Source organism: Macrosteles quadrilineatus, unplaced genomic scaffold (assembly GCF_028750875.1).
Source record: "Macrosteles quadrilineatus isolate MER2022 unplaced genomic scaffold, UCM_ALF_1.0 Scaffold_1__1_contigs__length_201487025, whole genome shotgun sequence".
Classification (NCBI taxonomy): Eukaryota; Metazoa; Arthropoda; class Insecta; order Hemiptera; family Cicadellidae; genus Macrosteles; species Macrosteles quadrilineatus.
Window position 1 is genome coordinate 43,539,171 of NW_026542594.1, and position 18,922 is coordinate 43,558,092.

The 18,922-nt window shown below is 34.2% G+C and overlaps 1 protein-coding gene across 1 annotated transcript in view; it reads right to left on the reverse strand.

Moving 5' to 3' along the window:
• Positions 1–18,922, reverse strand: part of LOC128982850 (tetratricopeptide repeat protein 21B-like) — a 300,450-nt gene that overhangs the window by 237,570 nt on the left and 43,958 nt on the right. Inside the window, exon 5 of the mRNA XM_054401889.1 lies at positions 4,635–4,853. Coding sequence (XP_054257864.1) covers positions 4,635–4,853 — 219 coding nt within the window. The remainder of the gene's footprint in view (positions 1–4,634; positions 4,854–18,922) is intronic.

Here is an 18,922-nt window from a genome sequence, read left to right on the forward strand (position 1 = left end):
CAGTTTCCAGTTAACTTGTACTTAGCGAGTTGTGCGTGATAACCGTCCCATTTTTCCATAATGTCATTTAATAATAATAAACAGTTCTGGTCAGAATTTTTTAACTCTACAGAGACCAGAAGGCGTTGTGGGCTGTCAAAAGTAAACTCTATTGCAACAAACATGCACATAGGGGCAAGATATCCTGATGGAAAAGTGCAAGGAACTGTATCCAGAGTGTGATTTAAAGTTTGTTAAAAATAAAATTGAAAATTTAAGAGCCTAGTTCCATAGGCTCTAAAAATCCCTAAAATCATCGCTGAAAATCCCCCTGAAACAGCTAACAGTCGTCTCAAAATCCATCTCAGAACTAATATTTCACCTGACTTGTTGGGTAACATGCTCGATAATGTGTGGGAAACACCCGACATAAGTCAGGTTGGGTCGTCAGGTCAGGTCGTCAGGTCGGGTGGCATGTTCGATAGTGTATGGGGGGCTTAAATGTCAAGTTATTTTGAAGCTGGACATTGAGTTTTGGTGCCGTTTTCATTGGCATCTACCACTTCTAGGCGGACCTGAACTGCTTGTATGTTAGTTATATAGATGTGCTCCATCTATTGGTCTTATGTGATCGTTGATTTAAACTAACGGAATTCTGATGAAAATTTGATCATGAATTATTAGCAGTTTTGCAGGGATGATTAACAATAGTTTTTTTTTAATTTAAATTGCTTGTTAGTTGGCAACAAATCTTAGAGATGTGTATACATTTTTAGGACAAAATTGAATTGGCAGATGCCATGGTAAAGAAGCGTACTAGAAAAAGTTACTGTCGCCTCATCCAATTTTTACAGCAGTCAGCTGTTGACATGCTAGGCGAGCAACCGCGACAGTGAAGACGGGGAACAGCTGATTTCATGTTCCTAGTTGGCAAATTGTCTGCTAGCTACTAACGTACACATGCATAAGCCATCAGCGGTAGCACCAGTAGCCTCAATGAATATATAAATACTTGTGTTAAGGTTTAAATACAGTAGTCAATGTTATTACTGAATTTGATACTATATATTGTTACTAATATATGAAATGGAGAAAAACGTTACCTTAAAAATACAAAATTTCCCAATTTATATCCAGACCTTTTTAAATAGCTTAGAAAACAAATAATTTAGTATATCAAAGTGTTTTTGGTACGAGCGCTATTTTTCACCCAAGTATGTTTTGCAATATAATGTCCCTCTTATTTATGTGAAATATTTTGAGGGATCAGCAAAATCAAAAATAACAATAAATAGTTGTCTAGGCAGCTGTGACAAAAAACAAGTCTATTGCAATGCCATGGATACAGCTTGTGCATTTAATATGCATTAATGTTTTAAGTAAATAGGCGAACAAGTGATTTTGCGGCCCTAGGGATGTAAACCCCTGCTCGGTCCCCATATGACGATGACAGCTGGCATGACCAGCAAAACGTAACTTTCAGCCACCAATATAAACCAGCTAAATGTATGTAAAACAGCTAAAAACATCATAGTGAGGTGAAAAATTCGTTACGCATACTTTTAAATCACCATGAATTAAATATATGCATACAGAAAAAACGGAGTCATACTTATTGCGTATTTTAATGTAAACTATTGGCTTGTAGGGACATAGTCCCTAAAAAGCTACGGAAAAGGAATTATTGTTGGAATATTTAAACAAACTCAGAATCAAATTATCTATATGTCAGGATAGGCCTAGATATCCCACTACAACATATCTTTTGTGAAAAAAAACAAAACAGTTTGTTGTTTGTCTTTGTTTGCTTTTGTTGATAACGTTATGTTCAATAAAGAATTTGAATGATTCCAGAGGTTTAACTGCTAAAGGCAGCAAACATGTTTATGAATAAATATTGGTTTATTAAGGTAGCTTTGGTTTTTTGGTTAATACTGATAACAAGGCTTCCCCGATTGAAATACAGTATTGGAAATTGACTTCGTCAAATAAGAAAAGGCAAAAAATGGTGTGTTGAGATACCCTACCCAGTTATTATTTCTAAGTCTATGCTCATTTTGTAAAGGTTTAACAAAATTATTCTTAAGTAAAGCATCCCATTGACTGAACTTGGACCTAAATTTGTTTGTGATCAACATTAAAAAACCACTATTAGCCTAGTGTAAGTATGTGGTGTTAATCCTCCTAAAGGTGCGATTGATTTACATATTCTACCAAAAAAGGGCCTAGTCAACGTCTAATTACTAACTATTTTGCGGCTAGTTAGGGTTCCATTACCCAGTTATCGAAACTAATCACGACATAAATATTTTTGGTTCGTTTGAATACCTGTACGAACCTACTTCATCTCTATTCCCAAATTGTTTTCTAAGAGTAACCGTTGAGGTTATTCCACTTCATACAAAATATTGATTAAGCACTACAATAAATTTCAAATATAAATGTTAGTAAATTAAAAAAAAAAAAAAAATTGGAATAAATCTTTTACATATGTTTTGAAATAAAAACAAAGAAGATCTTCTTTTAATCTTGAATCGTTTCTTAAATCTTGAAAACAATTTATTTCTACTTTGACATAACTAAAAAGTCTTGATTATTAAAGGTAACGTTATCCCTTTACATAGTTGGTTTTATATAGTATACATTACGTTGCAGAATTGACTGGCAAATGAGTAATCCAAATGTAAGCTTACTTGCTAATGATAAAATCACGATCAGCTAGATTGAAGTAAACAAAAATCAGCAGTAAATGCCTTCTAATGCTATTCTTATGGAGAACATTGTACGTTATATCTAATTTTGTGTTAAGATTTTGGAAATTTCACTATTTTTCCCGCCGTCACGGGATAAAGACCTTTAATTTGAGCCCTCTCACGTCGTTCTACGACTTCCCAGTCGCCCACAATTTTGACGCAAAGAATCGGCTTACGTAATTAATATATAGATAGAATAAATTTCTTGTATATTCCCATGAAACTTATAATTTACCCAGCACATTAAGGCCTTTATTCCTAGTATCTCAGTCCGTAAACCATACATACAATGTGACGATAAAATATCAACAAAATAGCATGTAGTTTTATGTAATCCTCACGACATTTCATTTGGTCCATTGACTTTAAATCCATTAATTGTAAAAATTATTGGAGCTTTGAAAAAAACTTCATATAAAATCCTTACACTAATAAAAGACGACGTCATGAGCGCGGGAAATGAGCTACAGTGGCTAGGGCATAGCCACATGAATACAGAACGGAATGAAGGAACTAGAACGGAGAACTGGCAACAGCGCACGCGAGAAGTAGGGGGGGCGCACACACCGCTAGAGCACTACAACGCATTAGTGGCATCCTGTCCACACACTGTTGATATATACCGATTTGTGGCATGGTGCCACAATTTAAAAACTGGAATGTTAGATGTTAAAATGGAGTGTTCATTAAAAATATCGATGCAGACATGTTTCTACCACCTTCCTTCATCCACTGGTGGCCGCAGGTTGAAAGATGCCACAATTAGGTGTTTGCGAGTATTCGGTAAAACCCCGTATGCGTGTGTGTGTGTGTGTGTGTGTGTGTGTGTGTGTCTGTCTGTTACTTTATAACGCAAGAAAAACTGAACCGATTGAAATCAAATTTTGTATGAAGGTAGCTTATATACCTGGTTAACCCTTCAACGCACGAGTTTTTTTAATAAAGACCAACCCTGCTGCGTGGGTTTTTTAGGCTTTCCAGCAGGCTCGGAACATTTGTACAATAAACGCATATAACTTTGTTATTTATAATTATATTTTAACAATTCTTTTACCAAATTAAACAGCAAATTACTGGCTTTAAAAAATATATATAATAGGCCCTACATTTAAAGTCTAGGACAGTTATAAAAGTTTTTCCTACCTTAAAAGTTGAGTTTTGTGTGGTAATCTTCGAAACATTCTCCCAAACATAGTCCAGCTTCACATTTTGGGCACCAGTACCTAGTGTCCCTTCTAATTCCTCTCTTGGAACACACACAACATCTTCTTTGAGCATTCACTTTGTTTGCAGTAGGTGGAATGAGGTAAAGGAAATGTCTTTCGGTTTGCCGAGCTGGTTTGGGTTCGATCGATGGTCTACCACTTACATTTCTCTGCACTTGGGATCCATAGGTTTCAAATAACATTTTTACCAGTTCTAAATCTGAAGGCAAAATGTTCACTTTTTTGATTGGTACATTTCCAAATAAGATAGGAATTCAAAACAGTAACATTTAGCAGTCTTTTGAAAATTTGTATGTACCATTTCTGCCCCCTCTTTCTTTCAAGCTGATAACTGTGTAGCATTTGATCCCTCAAGTCAACCTCTCCCATTTGTTTATTATAGTCAAGTACCAAAACTGGCTTAATTTCTTGCTTACCACTCTTGCTAGTTTTCAATCTCATTTCATGGGAATGGAAGGTTGAAATAAGAGAGACAACTCGTTTATCTCGCCATTTCATGATCATGACATCTTCGCTATGCAATACAACTATTTCACCCTTATCCAACTTTTGACTTTTTACTTCATCAGGTACACACTTCCTGGTCAGTTTCATGGTATATAACCTATATATATAACCTATAAGTATATAACCTATAAGCTACTTTTAACGGGTCTTTGATAAGATGGTAAACTACCTCTAGTGCAGCTAGGTTGGTAGACTCTAAGGTGAGAACCCTTGCAGCAGTGTCCAAGGCTTGAGGCCAGTCTCTGACAGACAGCTGGAGTCTCATCTTCTCTACCAGAGGTGGGGCACACTTGGGATAGCGGACTATCAACTGATTGAGACGAGATATTGCATCAGCTGGAGCCAGAGTTGTCACCTCTCCCAGAGTAGCCTCCACATTGGTATTGTCCTGTGCAAAGTTGGAAATATCCTTAACAAAGGTCTTGTCTTTCAGTGTGCATAGTATCTCTTTTCTGTTTAAAAAATAGCATATTTGCTTATAACACTAAAACTGGGTTCCAAAAAACGTGTAACACAGCTACCATCATGAATAACGCTTAGGAGTTTAACAAAACCTTGATACCTTGATACCTTGAAGAAAGCAGCCGTTGACCAGTAGACTGGAATGGGCCTTGTCGTTAAAAAAACTCAAAAACGCACAAAAACTCATTCATTACGTAAAATAAATAGTTTAATAATACTGATTGTTCAGTTGGGTGTAGTACGACTACAGTGAACGTGTAACTCAGCTACCGTCATGAATATTGCTTAGGAGTTAAGCAAACTCATTCATTACATAAGATAAATAGTTTAATAATACTGATTGTTCAGTTGGGTGTAGTACGACTACAGTGAACGTGTAACTCAGCTACCGTCATGAATATTGCTTAGGAGTTAAGCAAACTCATTCATTACATAAGATACATAGTTTAATAATACTGATTGTTCAGTTGGGTGTAGTACGACTACAGTGAACGTGTAACTCAGCTACCGTCATGAATATTGCTTAGGAGTTAAGCAAACTCATTCATTACGTAAAATAAATAGTTTAAGTATACAGATTGTTCAGTTGGGTGTAGTATGACTACAGTGAACGTGTAACTCAGCTACCATCATGAATATTGCTTAGGAGTTAAGCAAACTCATTCATTACGTAAAATAAATAGTTTAAGTATACAGATTGTTCAGTTGGGTGTTGTATGACTACAGTGAACGTGTAACTCAGCTACCATCATGAATATTGCTTAGGAGTTAAGCAAACTCATTCATTACGTAAAATAAATAGTTTAAGTATACAGATTGTTCAGTTGGGTGTTGTATGACTACAGTGAACGTGTAACTCAGCTACCATCATGAATATTGCTTAGGAGTTAAGCAAACTCATTCATTACGTAAAATAAATAGTTTAAGTACCTATACAGATTGTTCAGTTGGGTGTTGTATGACTACAGTGAACGTGTAACTCAGCTACCATCATGAATATTGCTTAGGAGTTACGCAAACTCATTCATAACGTAAAATAAATAGTTTAAGTATACTGATTGTTCAGTTGGGTGTAGTATGACTTAACAGTAAACGTGTAACTCAGCTAACGTCATGAATATTGCTTAGGAGTTAAGCAAACTCATTCATTACGTTGTAAAGTTCTTTATTTGTCTATGTGTGTTGGTAAATAAATAAATGTCCAGGGTTTACAATAATGTACACATATAAACCTTTTATTTATCTAATTGTACAAATATGGTTATACATTTAGATGAAATTCTTATCTCAGGGTTCTAGGAGTACCGTGCCGGCTCAAAGTAGGCTTATGTGATTTTGGATAGGCATAAGCCTAATGTTCATCAAAAGTTACAGTTCAATTAGGTAGGCTATACACTTTTGAAAAGATGAAAGTTCAAATTTTGAATTTAGTAAAATGATAATTTAGGTTAAAGTTCAAAAATGGCAGAAGTTAATAGAAATTTTGCAATGTGAGTATTTTAGGAAAGTAGGCCTAAGTTAAGTTCAGTTTGATCTCACCCAAAAGTTTATACAGTCTTCACCACAAATATTTCTTGATGTAGAAATGATAGGTATTAAGTAATTGAGATAAATCTTGAGGTTTAAATAAATACTGTTAAGTTAAATCACCAATTAAAATTTTCAAATCAGATTCCTTCCTTGCTTCTTTATCACTTACTATGCAATTCAATCTTGATGTTAAATTTCATACATCTGTTTCAACAATTAGTTATCACTGGTTTCTTGATGTCACTATTCACTGTTACTTTTATGATTGGTTGGTATTATATCAAGAGTATTTTAATTATATTTTTGAAAGTGAAAGAGAAGAATAATTTTCTAAAATAATTCAAACTGTATAAATAACTTCCAGTGATTACAAATTTCAGTTTAAAAGATAGTGTTTGATGAGAATGTGAAAAATGGAAATTTACAATAGGTGAAACCTTTTGCCCTTTTACTGTATGTAAACACATGTGATAATTTAGAGGTATTAATTTAGCTAATAGTAGGCCTAGGTGTTTGGATACATAACACATGGTTTATAAACATACAACTTATATACAAATTCAAAAGTAAACAATGAGGATAATTTTGGAACATCTCAAATATCCCCTCAGAAATCTGGTATTTGAGTATCCAATACTAGATTTCGAATAATGTGAACAAAATTATCATAGAAAACATTAATATTTGAATAGGAAATACCTCAAATTAACAAGTTGTATCATCTGAATAAGAGAAAACATAGTAATGAACAAGGTGAAACAAATACAAGTTTATAAGCTCTTGGGAGATTAATGAGGTATACGAATTCACTTGAATAGATCAATGTGAAAAGAATGATATTATGTACAATATTTCCAATTAGGTCATGAATAAACTTGACAGGTTTTTGGTGATTAAATCTCTTCATTGCTCGGAGGTAGGTAATGCTTGAGCGCAGAAACATGGTATGGTCCAAGTTCATGTTCTTCATTTGGAAGACAAACTATGTACGTTGAATCTCCTAGTGCTCGGTGAATCCTGAACGGTCCTTCATACACATCGAATAATTTTGCAGTCTCTCCTAATATAGCATGTGATAGAGGATGTGCTTTTATCAAAACTAAGTTGTTCGGTTGAAAGGTGGTGGCTTTACGATGTCTATTGAATTTTGCTGCTCTCTTCCTTCTCTTCTCTCTAATTCGCTGAGAAGCTAGAAAGACTTTTTTTCCATTGGTATATCTGTAATGAAAGGGTTAGTGATGTACCTCTCCCAGAAGCGTGGATCTCTTCGGCCTAAGTGTAGCTCGTTCGGAGTGAATCCGGTCGTCTCATGGTGCACTTCATTTAAAAATTTGTAATGTCAGGAATGAAGCGTGCCCAATTTCTGTGTTGATGGGAGCAATAGGTTCTTAAGCATCTTTTAACCTCTTTAATAGGTCGTTCAGCCATATTGTAACAAGGGTGATATACAGGGCTAAAGATAGGAATGATGTTATTCTCATCAAGTTTTCTCATCCAAGCTCGGCTTTTGAATTGAGAGCCGTTATCGCTTTGTATCTTTCTGGGTTTTCCGAATTGTATGAAATGTGTACCGAAGAGTTTATTTATGATGGTCTTGGTGTTAGCGCTTCTGATTGGATAAAGTTTTATAAATTTAGTGAATATATCAATTGTTATAAGGATGAATTTAGTGTTGCCTACACTAGTGGGTAGCGGTCCAATTAAGTCTATGGCAAGATGATCATTTTTTGCAGTGCAGTGAATTCCTTTGGCTAATCCATGGTGTGGATGTGGGTTTACTTTGCAACGTTGGCATGAGTCGCAGGTTGCTAATGTGGTTCTGATTCGTCTCCCCATATTTTTGAATATAAAGCACTCTTGCAGGATGGTAAGACACTTTTTCGCCCCGCAATGAAGGTAGTGGTGGTGACATTCCCAAATGAGTTTGTTGATGATGTTCTCTGGTGTAGCTGTCAGCCAGTGGTCTTGATGCTTCCGGTAAAGTACTTCTTGGTCCAATTTATAGGTCCGGGATATCTGTTCATACAAGGGTGAATCAGGTCCAAGTCTAAGAGAAGCATATGGTATCCTGAGGATGGGATCTTCTGCTTGAAGTCTGGGCAAATTCAAAAAGTCATTTCGCAGCTGAGGGTTGATGATTCTCTTAATGTAAGATACGATGAGCTCAGGTGAATAATGAGGTTGAGAATCGGAGGTTGATGGATGGATGATCCGGCTCAAGGTGTCAGCTGTCTGGTTGTCCGTTCCTTTGCAGTGTTCGATCTCGAAGTTGTATTCTTGAATAGCCAAAATCCATCTGGTGAGTCTGTTATTTAACAGTCTGCAAGTTTTCAAGAATGTGAGGGCATGATTATCAGTTAAGATCTTCAATTTGGAGCCTAATATTAAATAGCAGGTTTTTTGAAGGCAGTAAACAATTGCTAAAAGTTCTTTTTCTGTGGTAGTAAAGCGCTGTTCAGCTGGTTGTAATACACGTGATAAAAATACAATAGCTGCTTTACTTCCATCATCCTTTAATTGATAGAGATGGCCTCCGATTGCGTAGTCACCCGCATCGGTTTGTAGGAAGAAAGTTTTAGTGATATCAGGGTGATGAAGTATGTTAGTTTGAAGGAAAAGCGATTTAATTTTGTTAAAAGTGGTATCATCTTCAGGAGTCCAAATAAATTTATTTTTCTTTGAAGTAAGCCGAAATAATGGTTTAATAGTTTCAGAGTAGTGATCAATAAATTTATTATAATAGTTGATACAGCCTAAAAATAATTTTAGCTGTTTCCGACTAGTTGGAGTAGGAAAATCAAGTATCGGTTGGACTTTGCTTTGATCCATTTGTAGGCCAGATTCGGTTAGAGTGTAGCCAAGGAAAGGTATGGAACTTTGACAGAAAGTGGACTTGGAGAATTTCACTGTCATATTAGCCTCAGTTAATTTCTTGAGAATAGTTTCAATATGAATTAAATGATCGGAAAAGTCAGAACTGATGATGCAGATATCATCCACATAAATAAGAGTAAAGTCTTCGATTTCATTAGCAAAAACTCTGTATAATGCATGTACAAGAGCAGCTTGTGAAGTTGATACACCAAAGGGGACTACTTTATAGTGATAAGTGTTACCGCGGAATTGAAATCCGGTATAAGGTCGAGATTCAATATCTAAAGGTATCTGCCAGTAAGAAGCGGTTAAGTCGATACTAGTTAACCATTTAGCATTACAGGCTTTTGCTAGAAGTTCATTCACGCTTCTATTACATTCATAATCAGGCACTAGGATTTGATTTATTTTACGAGCATCCAGACATAAGCGTATTTCTCCGGATTTCTTTATGATTGGTATTATAGGATTTATGTATGTACTGTTGCTTCTTTCAATTATTCCTAAAGTTTCCATACGGTTTATTTCCTGCATGACAGCGTCTTGATGTGCGAGTGGCACAGGATAAGATTGACATTTGAACGTAGTTGGTTCCTTTACTTCAAGGTGATGCTGGTATTTGTTACATAATCCTGGAGCGTCCGAAAATGTATCTTGATATTTGAGGAGTAAATTGACAAGTTGACTTTTCTGTTTGGTGTCTAGTAGTTGGTTTTGTTCAATAGTATCAGCTATAGTGTCAGAATTAATTGTGAGTGTTGGTGTATTGGAGTGGTGTAATGTACCATAATTATCATATTTATTTAGTATATGATTTTCATGTGAGTTTTCATCATAATCATATATATCATCATAATCGTCATCGTTGTTGTTCATTAAATAGCACAAAATTCCTTCATAATAATTCCCGTCATACTTCAATAACGTATTATTGTTATTTATATTCAATTTTATTATATTGTCATTAAAGTTTATTGCCATCTTCCATAATGTAATCGTATCCACTCCTAATATAAGATTGTGTACTAAGTTAGGTACCATGATTAATTGTAAAGTACTTTTTACACCATTAATACTGACATTCATAAGTAGTATTTTCGAAACCCGTTTAGATTTTTCGCCAACTGCGGTCTTTATATGAACACCTGTCAGGGGTAATTCTTAAAATTGTCCTAGTCTCGTTTTATTTTCTATTATCCATTGTTCATATATACAAGTTACATTTGCTCCTGTATCTAAAAGAGCTGTGGTTGGTACATTATTTACAAATAGACTAATTTCAGGACATTTGTACATGTGTGAAGGGACAGAACGAAAACAAGTGGCTAGTTCGTGGTGACAGTTCCGTAAAATTCCGATGCCAAAAAAGTGCTAATGGCGGAAACGATGCTTGAAAGAACGCTCTGGAAAATACATTTTAGAAAATGCAAAGTTTTGCCTGATTAAAATTTTGACAATAGTTTATTTCTTTTGTATCAATGTTGTAAACTATGATTTTTTTGATCAGAGGAACAAGCTCATCTACATCTCGAACTAGTAGGAGAACCATCTCGAATTGGCTGTCAGATTGTAGTGAGGTTTGTTTTTGCTACATAGATAGCAAATACGAAGAAGAGCAACTGTCTATGGTCTATACAGGGCTAAAGATAGGAATGATGTTCAATTATCGAAAATGGGGAAAGAGGAGAATGTAAAACGTACACTCCTCTAAAATAAGGAGACACAGTCAGTAAGGAGGGTATCGGTCCATTTAGCGCACTAGGACATGAAAGATACACAGGATGAGAAGTAAATCTTCGGTGTCCAAAGTCAATGGTAATAAGTGCATAGCAAATATAAAGAAATATACTGAAAACATAATATTGTGCAAGGCCAAGCTCCTACATTGCACAGCACAGAAAAGTTTAGGTCTAGAACTCCGAATCGTAGATTTGACATACTGTCCTTAACGACAGGATTCTTTGGAGATGTACACCAAGTAGACACGACACAACCTTTAGAACAAGCATTTATACATTTTTTTTTTAATTAAGCTCGTATGCACTTAACGCTAACTACGAAATTATTAGTATTTTCAAGAAAATTATTTGTGGCCTTTAAGTCATCTTGGAGTAAGAAGTTCCGATCACACATAATATTGCTAATGTTGGGTAAAATGTCAATTTTGTTCTCAAAGTTATATACAGGTTTAGGCCGTAAAATTCCGATTTTTTGAATAAGCACTGAAGAATCGTTTGATGGTGAAAGAGGTGTAAACAATGAGGAAAGTTGATTCTGGGCCTTTGGTTCATCAGTGCTTCCTAGTTTAAAGCCTGATGATTTGGATTTATATAATTGGTAGTTCCGGTAGTAGGGTTGCTTTTGTCTATAATTGCAGAACATACTTGGGACTGTTCTTGAGACGGGTACTGACGTTCTTCACGGTGTGGTGAGTTGGTGTTGTAGTTTGGTATCTGTGAGTTGTAGTTTCCTTTTCCTCTGGAATTATAATCTTTCCTGTAGATGTTCTGTTGTCCACTGCTGTAGTTCTGTGGTTGACTGTATCCCCTCGAAGATTGGTTGTAAGAGCCATGGTTGTACTGCTGGTTCGGGCGAGGTGGACTGTTAGGCTGTCTGTTCGTCGGCTGGTAGTGGTTACGATTACCCTGTTGGTTACTGTAATTGTGAGTACGTGGGTGTGATGGTTCATAGCGGCTGGATTTTGAAGTCATGGTCCGTTGGTGAGCGTCTTTGAGGTCTACTCGTTGTAATAGCAGCTCAAACTCGTGTACCGTGGTGACATTCTGGACTCGTCTGGCATCTTGTACTAATTCCGAAAAATGGTCGGACAGGATTATAACGATTTCTTCATCGGTCAAAGGAGGTGTTATCGATCTTAGTGTCAAGACCTTCTCTATAAAATATTCGGCTCTTGATAGTCTGCCATCCTGTCGATACTTTTCAACATCGATTCTTTGCTTGATACCACGTTGAACCTCGTGACTCCAATATTTGTTCAAAAACATTGCCTCAAAATCGGTCCAATTTTTTATTTGATATTTGACCAACTCAAACCATTTAGATGCGTGGTGGTCAAGACATTGTTCAATTACATCCAATAAATGTTCAGACTCATCGTTTGATTTCTGATTGTCAACATTCCGTTCGTAAAAACGTTTAAGTTTACTCAAAAATTCTTTTGGATTTTGTGTCTTTCCGTGAAATTTAGGTGGGTTAATGTCTAGATAATTTCTGTTAGTTCCCGGACAAGTAACATAAAGAGGCGTTATTGTACTAGTTGATTTGGAAATCTGTTGTTCCATGTTATTAATTCGATAACTATGGTTGTCTGTTATTGATTTTAGTTTGACCAAGTTCTCGTTCTGTCCTTCGATTTTAGTAACTAAATCGTCATTTTGTTGTTTTAGGTTATTTTGGCATATATTTATCTGTTGTTGCAATTTAGCATCAAAATTTTGGGTTAGGTTATTGTTCAAAGTAGCAATATTTTGATCAATAGTGATCTGATTAGTCTCAATTTTGGTATTTAATTCATTACGGATTTCTTGAGATATAATTTCGATCTTTTTGTCAACATTCATTTCAATAGTATTTATTTTGAGTGAGTGTTCAGATAAGGTATTGTGGATAGCTTCAATTTCAGACTTTACGGTTTGAACATCTGATTTGAGATTAGTTATGTCGTGAGAAATAGCATTTACGTTATTTTCTATGGATTTAATATCCTTTTGAAGGTCATCTCGCATCAAACTAATATTTTGGTTGAGTTCATTTTTGAGATCATTTAAGCGTATATCACTGTCTTGTTTGATTGTGTTCATATTTTGATTTACTAAATTTATGTGTTGTTTCAGTTCACAAAACAAATATGTAATTTGTGTTAGGATGTTGGAATCATTAGTGTTGCCGATCGGCTGGTGTGACTCATTCATTGGATTGGTCAGTGAGCCAGTTTTCTTTGGTTCATTCAACTGCAGATCAGCTGTTTCGTCGTTCTGGTCGCTTGGAGTAGTACACATTTTGTCACGTGACGTCATACTGCCTTTTTCTGTCTGAAGATCCAGATCCGCCATCTTGATCTTAGGATTAGAACCTACACTGTCATTAACCTCAATAACGTCTGTTTCTAATGAATTTCTATCGCTTTCCCGTCCATGAAAAATATATGATTCTGGGATTTCTCCAAATAAAATATCATGATAATTGTTACTTGTTTCAACATTATTTGTAGTGTCTATAGTTACTAATGTATTTGAATGTGTTTCGTTGGTTAGAGTTGCTTGACTAGAATGTACGGCGTTGCTTACGGTATCTTAGTTGTTAGTATCATTGTTGGTTGTAGTAGACCTATTTCTTAAATTATATGCTTTATCTTCCATAATATCGTATAATATTGATTAATAATAATAGTTCAATTTATGGATGAGGTGTTGTGAATGATATATGGATATGGATATGCACACAAGGTTAGTTATTCTTATGCTTAGAATTTAGGTTGTCATAGGCCTATTACATCGAGATAGGTTTGGAAGTTATTTTGTATTGGATAATATCACATAAGCTACTTTTTTGCCACACATTGCAGGCGCCAATGTAAAGTTCTTTATTAGTCTATGTGTGTTGGTAAATAAATAAATGTCCAGGGTTTACAATAATGAACACATATAAACCTTTTATTTATATAATTGTACAAATATGGTTATACATTTAGATGAAATTCTTATCTCAGGGTTCTAGGAGTACCGTGCCGGCTCAAAGTAGGCTTATGTGATTTTGGATAGGCATAAGCCTAATGTTCATCAAAAGTTACAGTTCAATTAGGTAGGCTATACACTTTTGAAAAGATGAAAGTTCAAATTTTGAATTTAGTAAAATGATAATTTAGGTTAAAGTTCAAAAATGGCAGAAGTTAATAGAAATTTTGCAATGTGAGTATTTTAGGAAAGTAGGCCTAAGTTAAGTTCAGTTTGATCTCACCCAAAAGTTTATACAGTCTTCACCACAAATAGTTCTTGATGTAGAAATGATAGGTATTAAGTAATTGAGATAAATCTTGAGGTTTAAATAAATACTTTTAAGTTAAATCACCAATTAAAATTTTCAAATCAGATTCCTTCCTTGCTTCTTCATCACTTACAATGCAATTCAATCTTGATGTTAAATTTCATACATCTGTTTCAACAATTAGTTATCACTGGTTTCTTGATGTCACTATTCACTGTTACTTTTATGATTGGTTGGTATTATATCAAGAGTATTTTAATTATATTTTTGAAAGTGAAAGAGAAGAATAATTTTCTAAAATAATTCAAACTGTATAAATAACTTTCAGTGATTACAAATTTCAGCTTATTAAATAATAAAAGATAGGGTTTGATGAGAATGTGAAATATTGAAATTTACAATAGGTGAAACCTTTTGCCCTTTTACTGTATGTAAACACATGTGATAATTTAGAGGTATTAATTTAGCTAATAGTAGGCCTAGGTGTTTGGATACATAACACATGGTTTATAAACATACAACTTATATACAAATTCAAAAGTAAACAATGAGGATAATTTTGGAACATCTCAACGTAAAATAAATAGTTTAAGTATACTGATTGTTCAGTTGGGTGTAGTACGACTACAGTGAACGTGTAACTCAGCTACCGTCATGAATATTGCTTAGGAGTTAAGCAAACTCATTAATTACGTAAAATAAATAGTTTAAGTATACTGATTGTTCAGTTGGGTGTAGTATGACTACAGTGAACGTGTAACTCAGCTACCGTCATGAATATTGCTTAGGAGTAAAGCAAACTCATTAATTACGTAAAATAAATAGTTTAAGTATACTGATTGTTCAGTTGGGTGTAGTACGACTACAGTGAACGTGTAACTCAGCTACCGTCATGAATATTGCTTAGGAGTTAAGCAAACGCATTAATTACGTAAAATAAATAGTTTAAGTATACTGATTGTTCAGTTGGGTGTAGTACGACTACAGTGAACGTGTAACTCAGCTACCGTCATGAATATTGCTTAGGAGTTAAGCAAACTCATTAATTACGTAAAATAAATAGTTTAAGTATACTGATTGTTCAGTTGGGTGTAGTACGACTACAGTGAACGTGTAACTCAGCTACCGTCATGAATATTGCTTAGGAGTTAAGCAAACTCATTAATTACGTAAAATAAATAGTTTAAGTATACTGATTGTTCAGTTGGGTGTAGTACGACTACAGTGAACGTGTAACTCAGCTACCGTCATGAATATTGCTTAGGAGTTAAGCAAACTCATTAATTACGTAAAATAAATAGTTTAAGTATACTGATTGTTCAGTTGGGTGTAGTATGACTAAACAGTTAACGTGTAACTCAGCTACCGTCATGAATATTGCTTAGTAGTAGTTTAGCTAACTCATTCATTACGTAAGATAAAAGTGTACAAAATAACATGTAATGATTGCCCCCGTTTTTATATTGGGCAAACATCACGCTCTTTTGCAACTAGATTTAAGGAACATTTACCAAGAAAGAATTCCAAATCAGCTTTTGCCAACCATATAATTGATTCAAATCACAGTTATACCGATGCACAGAAAAATTTAGAAGTAATGCATATTTGTCAAAATAGTAAATATATGGACACCATTGAGAAATTTGAGATTTACCGAGCAGCTAAAGTACATCCAAGCTATATTTTTAACGAACAACTCTCATTCCAGTCTAACATTTTATATTAGTATTTATAATACCGCCATTTACATCCTGGAGCAAGACCAAAGAAAAGGTTCTGATAAGAGAAGTGAGGATGGAGGGGCTGCCGACTACAACACACGTCAGTCATGACTTGTCTTCTACCGGCGCCGGACCCTGTGTGTAACGCTATAATGTATTGGCCAAGTTCGTAAATGTTTTTTCGTACCGTTCGTGTGTTTTGAGTTTGTTTTCGGTGTTTTAAAAAAATTGACGACCTTCACGTGAGGAAAATGTTTTAACTCTGGTGATCTTCACCTGAAGATGTGCTCCACGAGCACGAAACTGCAGTAGTGACAAACTACGCAAGGACCATATTGACAGAGGTAAATTAAGCCATTATTATTGTTGCTGTATGGTCCAGAGGCTACCCATCATGAAAACGTAAAATAAATAGTTTAAGTATACTGATTGTTCAGTTGAGTGTTGTTGTCTTAGGACTAAACAGTGAACGTGTAACTCAGCTACCGTCATGAATATTGCTTTGGAGTTAAGCAAACTCATTCATTACATAAGATAAATAGTTTAAGTATACTGATCGTTCAGTAAGATCAAATCAAATCAAATCAAATCAAAATCTCCTTTATTCATAAATGTACAAATACAATGAATAGAGTCATTGAGTCACTTATTGTCTATTCATAATATTTTAAATTGTAAAATTTGTCAAATGAGTAAATTGCTTTTTCTACTAGGAGTTTCTTTAGTTTAAAGTAAAATTTCCTACTATTACATTAATTTTTCATATCTTTTGGTAAAAGATTTATATATCTAAAGCCTCTATACACTTTGTGTTTTTTTATAAAATTCTAAATTATGTCTGTTTTGTATAACATGCATTTCTGGTATTATATCTATTACTGGTAGGCCTACTTAGTTCTAACTGTATTTTTAACCGACTTCCCCACTACCAACAAAAGGAGGAGGTTCTCAATTTGTTTGTGGCGATGTTTTTTTTTTTTTTTTATGTATGTTCACCAATTTCTATGTGATTCTTTTACCGATACGTGTGGTTCCACCACCAAAATAACAAGGAGAGTTTCTATTTGGTACCTTATATATTATGTTTAAGTATAAAATTTGTTTCGGTGAAAAATTCTGAAAACCTAAAATATTCAACATTTATTTTGTTTACATTTGTGCAGATTGTTTACATTTGTGCAGAGAAGGCAATAAATAATAATAACATTCCTACAGCTGTTAGTTGAAACCATTTAAATGAAGCTACAGACAATTCTTCATGAAACAGTTGCTTCATATTGATCAATAAACTATTTCTTGCCATGGAGCCTAAATGAATTACATTGAGAAAAATGCATTTTGTTTTGGTTACTATAAAAAATGTATTTTAACGTTTGACCTGATTTGTGTATACAGTAATTCTGTTTTTATTAGTATTGAATATTCTGACTTACAAAAACATATATGTTTCAGTGAATAGCTGTATGATTTTGACAAATAAAGGTGTATTGTGAAAACCAAAGCATTCGTAAAACATGTCTAAATATAAATGAAATGCAATTATTCCTTACACGACCTAAGAATTGTGACAGTTTTGTCTTAAAAGTGTTAAATATTTTAATTACTAAACATGCATTTGCAGATGTGGTATGTTTATTGATATTCTCTACCCAGTTACTATATCATATCAATACTATTATGCCTGCTTCGGAAAGTCCTAGAGGAAGATGATTTGCAATTTCGACTAGGCTATATCTTGATCAAACAAAACCACCTACATGGCTTGCACCACTTTTAGCTGAACCAATCTTTCATATACATATTTCATTTGCAGATGTGGAATGTTTATTAATATTCTCTACCCAGTTATTATAACATATCAATACTATTATGCCTGTTTTGGAAAGTCCTAGAGGAAGATGATTTGCAATTTCGACTAGGCTATATCTTGAGCAAACAAAACCTCCTACATGACTTACACCACTTTTAGCTGAACCAATCTTTCATATAATATTTTCCAAAGGTACTATACGTGTTAACAACCAATTTTCCACTATTGAGAAATTTTTTAGTGCTGGTGGCTGAGGAATAACTTTCATATTGTTCCAAAAGGCTTGAGACGTTACTTTATTTTTTTTTTTATAAAAGAAGTACACCAATTGCAGGAAACGATGATGTCTGACATTTCAATGTATCTAGAAAAGACAATTAGTTTTTCATTAGGCCTAATGTAATGGACAACTCTTTCTTTCTTAAGGAATATATAAAAATGTTTATTTTCATACCCATTGATTATGTAACCTGAACAGGTGACTCAAGCAGTTTTAAAATAATGATTGTTCTGTGGAACTTTTGATTGTTGCAAACAGTTTTGCTTATCAAAAAACATTAAGTAATTAATACATAAAAAATTATACAGTCACTAAAAATCATGAAATAATTTATTTTTGTAAAAAAATACAACCGACTTCAAACGCTCAAAAAAGAATGAAATAATTTCAATAAAGTAAACTTTTGTATTAGGCAAGCTCACGTATTTCAAGTCGGCGCGGCTCAAACTGCAAATATGATTGAAATTAAATATTGTGTGTGTATTTTGAAAATCAATAAATTGTAGCTGGATAACATAAATATAAAAAAACATATTGAACTGTTTTGTTTATATCTTAAAGGAAATATTTTCTTGTATTTTATGTTCACTTCAGAATAAATTCATTATGAAAATAACACACACAAATGTTCTATATGAAATAGGAAAATAATTTAGTTTGATATTATGATAGGTAAAAGAAGCTAGTTTAGTATTAAAACGTTACTTTTCCAAGTTAGAAACATTTAAATGCGTTATAATCTTTTTAAAGATACTCGTTAATACCACTATAATGCC